General features: G+C 32.2%; 1 protein-coding gene across 3 annotated transcripts in view; it reads left to right on the top strand.

Moving 5' to 3' along the window:
• The first annotated feature begins 1,311 nt into the window (after nt 1-1,311).
• Nucleotides 1,312-3,556, top strand: part of LOC106471860 (sodium-independent sulfate anion transporter-like) — a 68,511-nt gene continuing 66,266 nt past the window's right edge. For all 3 annotated transcript variants that reach the window (XM_022400473.1, XM_013932484.2, XM_022400474.1), the window contains exon 1: nt 1,312-1,372. In XM_022400473.1, coding sequence (XP_022256181.1) covers nt 1,328-1,372 — 45 coding nt within the window. In that variant the 5' untranslated portion in view covers nt 1,312-1,327. The remainder of the gene's footprint in view (nt 1,373-3,556) is intronic.

Raw genomic sequence — 3,556 nt, 5'->3', positions numbered from 1 at the left:
CCAATATTTCTTTGTCACAGGGCTTAAGCTAGACACCTTCTCCCAAGTAGGGCGCAAAACACTTGCTTTTAGAAAAATCAATTATCAGCTTGAAATCTTGGTCTTTCTCCTGTTCTGCTTCACCATCATCAACTCTTTCAGTCACTTTGACTTCAGCTTGATGGCACCTGGTTAGTTCAACCTCCCTTTTAACACTTACCGGGATTTGGCCTTTGTTGTTCCCAAACGTAATTTTATCAAAATTAATTACACATGTAATGTGGTCTTGTAGAATAAATTGGTGTGCATAAGAAAGCCTTTAGTCATGTAATGTGGTCTTGTAGAATAACTTGGTATGCATAAGAAAGCCTTTAATCATCTAATGTGGTCTTGTAGAATAACTTGGTGTGCATAAAAAACCTTTACTCATGTAATGTGGTCTTGTAGAATAACTTGGGGTGCATAAAAAAACTAGTCATGTAATGTGGTCTTGTAGAATAACTTGGTATGCATAAGAAAGCCTTTAGTTATGTAATTTGGTTTGGTTCACTACCTTGGTGAGTATAAGAAAGCCTTTAGACATGTAACATGATCTTATAGACTTGCTTGATTGACATGAGAAAGCTTTTAACATTGTAATGTAATTTTCTCATCTAAAAAGCATGATGTGTTTATGTGATAAACATATTAGTCTTTATGTGCTATAGTATCATACAAATTACCAGTGGATATCAGCATAGTTATGAACATTCAGAAAGTACTGTAGTAAAAAAAGAACATTAGCATTATCAAGTGACACATGTTGTTGTTATTTATATGTAACTTGAAAAATTCTATTTTTTACTAGTAATTTAAAAATTGAATAATTTCAATGCACAAATATAGGATAAAGTTAAATAATACATCCAAGTCAAATATGTGTTTATGTGTTTACTCTTTGTGTTAATTATATTTTTCATTTTATGAATAAATTCTCTTAAGTATATCAATTCTTGTATGTTTATAAATTGTAAAATTATTATAATAGTTAATTTTTGCATAATGAAAACTTTTGATGCATCAAATTGTTTTAAATTTTGAAAATAAAAAGTGTAGTTTAATATAAACATCAATATAAATTCATTATTTTTATTAGTAAATGCAAGTGAAGTACCCACCTGAAAATATTAAACTGTTATTATTTTTCTCTATGTAGTAAATATGAATTTTATGTAACCATCAATATTTAAAATTGTTTCTTCAGTGGTATATTGTATTATTTATATTTTGACAAACACATAAATATACATATTGAGAGAGAGAGAGAGATCTTACAACTGTTGAATTCTTTAATTCCAGCATTGGTGACATGACACTGGGCTTTGTTTGCGTGATTTTATTAATCCTTATAAGGGTAAGGTAGATTTTTTCTTTGTTCTATCATCTAACCAAAGCTTTCTGATATGGTACATTACCTCTTCTCACATAAATAGCTATTCTCGTTCAGTGCTGCCCTCTATATGCAAAAAATGTTTTTGCATGCCACAAGCCTTGAAGCTCCCACCCATCTTTGAATCGACTGATTCAATTGCGTCTCGTATGCAAATCATCATGTGACAACCCTCCACCAATAAGAGTGTAACACTCTATCTCTATTCAATTCTACCAAACTATTACTTCTCATATGGCAGTACTCGTGTTGTAACATTTAGTTTGTGCTCACTTCAAGTGTTTATTTTTATTTTTTCTGTATCTTTGTATTAATTTCTCTCAACACGTTTACTATTTATTATATAAAAGTGATATTTGTAACTTGTTGAGTTATTCTGAAGTGGAATTATTTTATATTTCTACCCAGTTACAGAACTTATTACTTCATTACAAATGTTTTTTATTTCGTTCTGCCAACACAGTTGTTTGGTTATTCATTTTGCATTATTAATTCTACATTACCACTTCGAAGGTTATATTTTCTATCAGCACATTTACACAGCATTTAGGTAGCAGTACTCTGTGGGAACATTTTTGGCTTTACTTTGATGGGAGATGGATCGTCCAATGAGCTAATATTCATTGATGCTCGCCTCGAGTTTTGGGTCCCATAAATTTTGACATACAGTCTGCCAACTTTGGAATGATAAGATGTTACACTGTTATAGTTTTTGAATAATTTTATTATTAATATTATTATCTGTAGTTATTTGGGTTCCATAACATAAGTTTAGTTAGATTGGTCAACACTCATTGTTACGTTCAGGTTAGTAGTTAGTCTTAGTTGTATCTTTTCTCCTATACCATTCACTTAGGCTGTTGTAGATGATGATATATCCTTCACTATGTAACACTGAAATGTATCTTTTCTCCTATACCATTCACTTAGGCTGGTGTAGATGATGAGATATCCTTCACTATGTAACAGTTCCCTCATCCTATCCCCATGTGGATGTCAGTCCCCAGTGGCTGGATTTTGGATTTAACAATCAACATAAGTCGTCACACATATATTACAGATGTCTCTATTCCCTCACTCTTATTACTCTATCTGGGTAACAATGGAGATACTTGCAGATTACTCTGTTTCTTCTCCTTCTGCTATCCCTCGATATTCTTGTTATTCCAAGGATGTTACTTGCTTGCGGCAGTTCCTGTCATTTTAAACTTGAGTGAGGTAGTTTAAATTCTACAGACATCTCTTTGATGCCGGATGTCAGCTATTTATATGAGCGGAAGTAATTTACCATATTGGAAGTTATCATTTTCCTACACTGAAAATGTATTTCCGATAAGTAATTACCTCCTCTCACTGTTCCCATCCTTCCTCCCCAATGAAAACCAGTGCTTCAATTTTCTGCCAAAACACGACGTGATAGTTCTGTAGAATTGAATAGAGGGAGTCACATACATCAAAAGAGTATGTCATACTCTTATTGATGGAGGATTGTCCCATGATCATTTGCATGCGAGATGCATTTGAATCAGTAGATTCAACGATGGATGGGACCTTCAAACATTGCAGCATGTAGCATGGGAAAATTTAGAGGGCAGCACTGAACAATAATAGCTATTTATATGAGAGGAAATAAGTACCTATCAGAAATACATTTTCAGTATAGGAAAATTATAACTCTCCTTGAGTATTCTACTACTCTGATAAGATGTTACTAGCTTAACATTGGCCTCAGTTGGGTTTAGCCTTTGATCTACTATTTTCGTTCAACTTGGGATGTATTTTTATGTTGTCCTCGAGTCACTGACACACAATGCACTTGGAAGCTGTCTTACATTTTTTATATTTTTGAATAATTACAAACTGTACTACTTCTTCTTGAATATAAATTTTTAGAAATACATTACACTGCATTTCAGTTGCTCATTATTGAAAGTTCTTTAAAGATTTGTTTGTTCTAGCCCTAATTTAGATAGTATTTAAAGTTGTTAGGTAGTATTATTTATATTGTTATGCCTCCATTCGTTAGTTAATTTTCCATATAATTTCTTTCCAAAGAAAGTTTAGCGATACAAGTCCTTTCTTAAATAAAACTAGTTTATTCTTTCTAAATACAACTTTGCAATATACTTAATTTCCACAGTCACGCTG

The sequence above is a fragment of the Limulus polyphemus genome, unplaced genomic scaffold, assembly GCF_000517525.1.
Source record: "Limulus polyphemus unplaced genomic scaffold, Limulus_polyphemus-2.1.2 Scaffold4909, whole genome shotgun sequence".
Lineage (NCBI taxonomy): Eukaryota > Metazoa > Arthropoda > Merostomata > Xiphosura > Limulidae > Limulus > Limulus polyphemus.
Note: the sequence above shows the minus strand (reverse complement) of the source record. Positions and strands in the feature narration are given on the sequence as shown.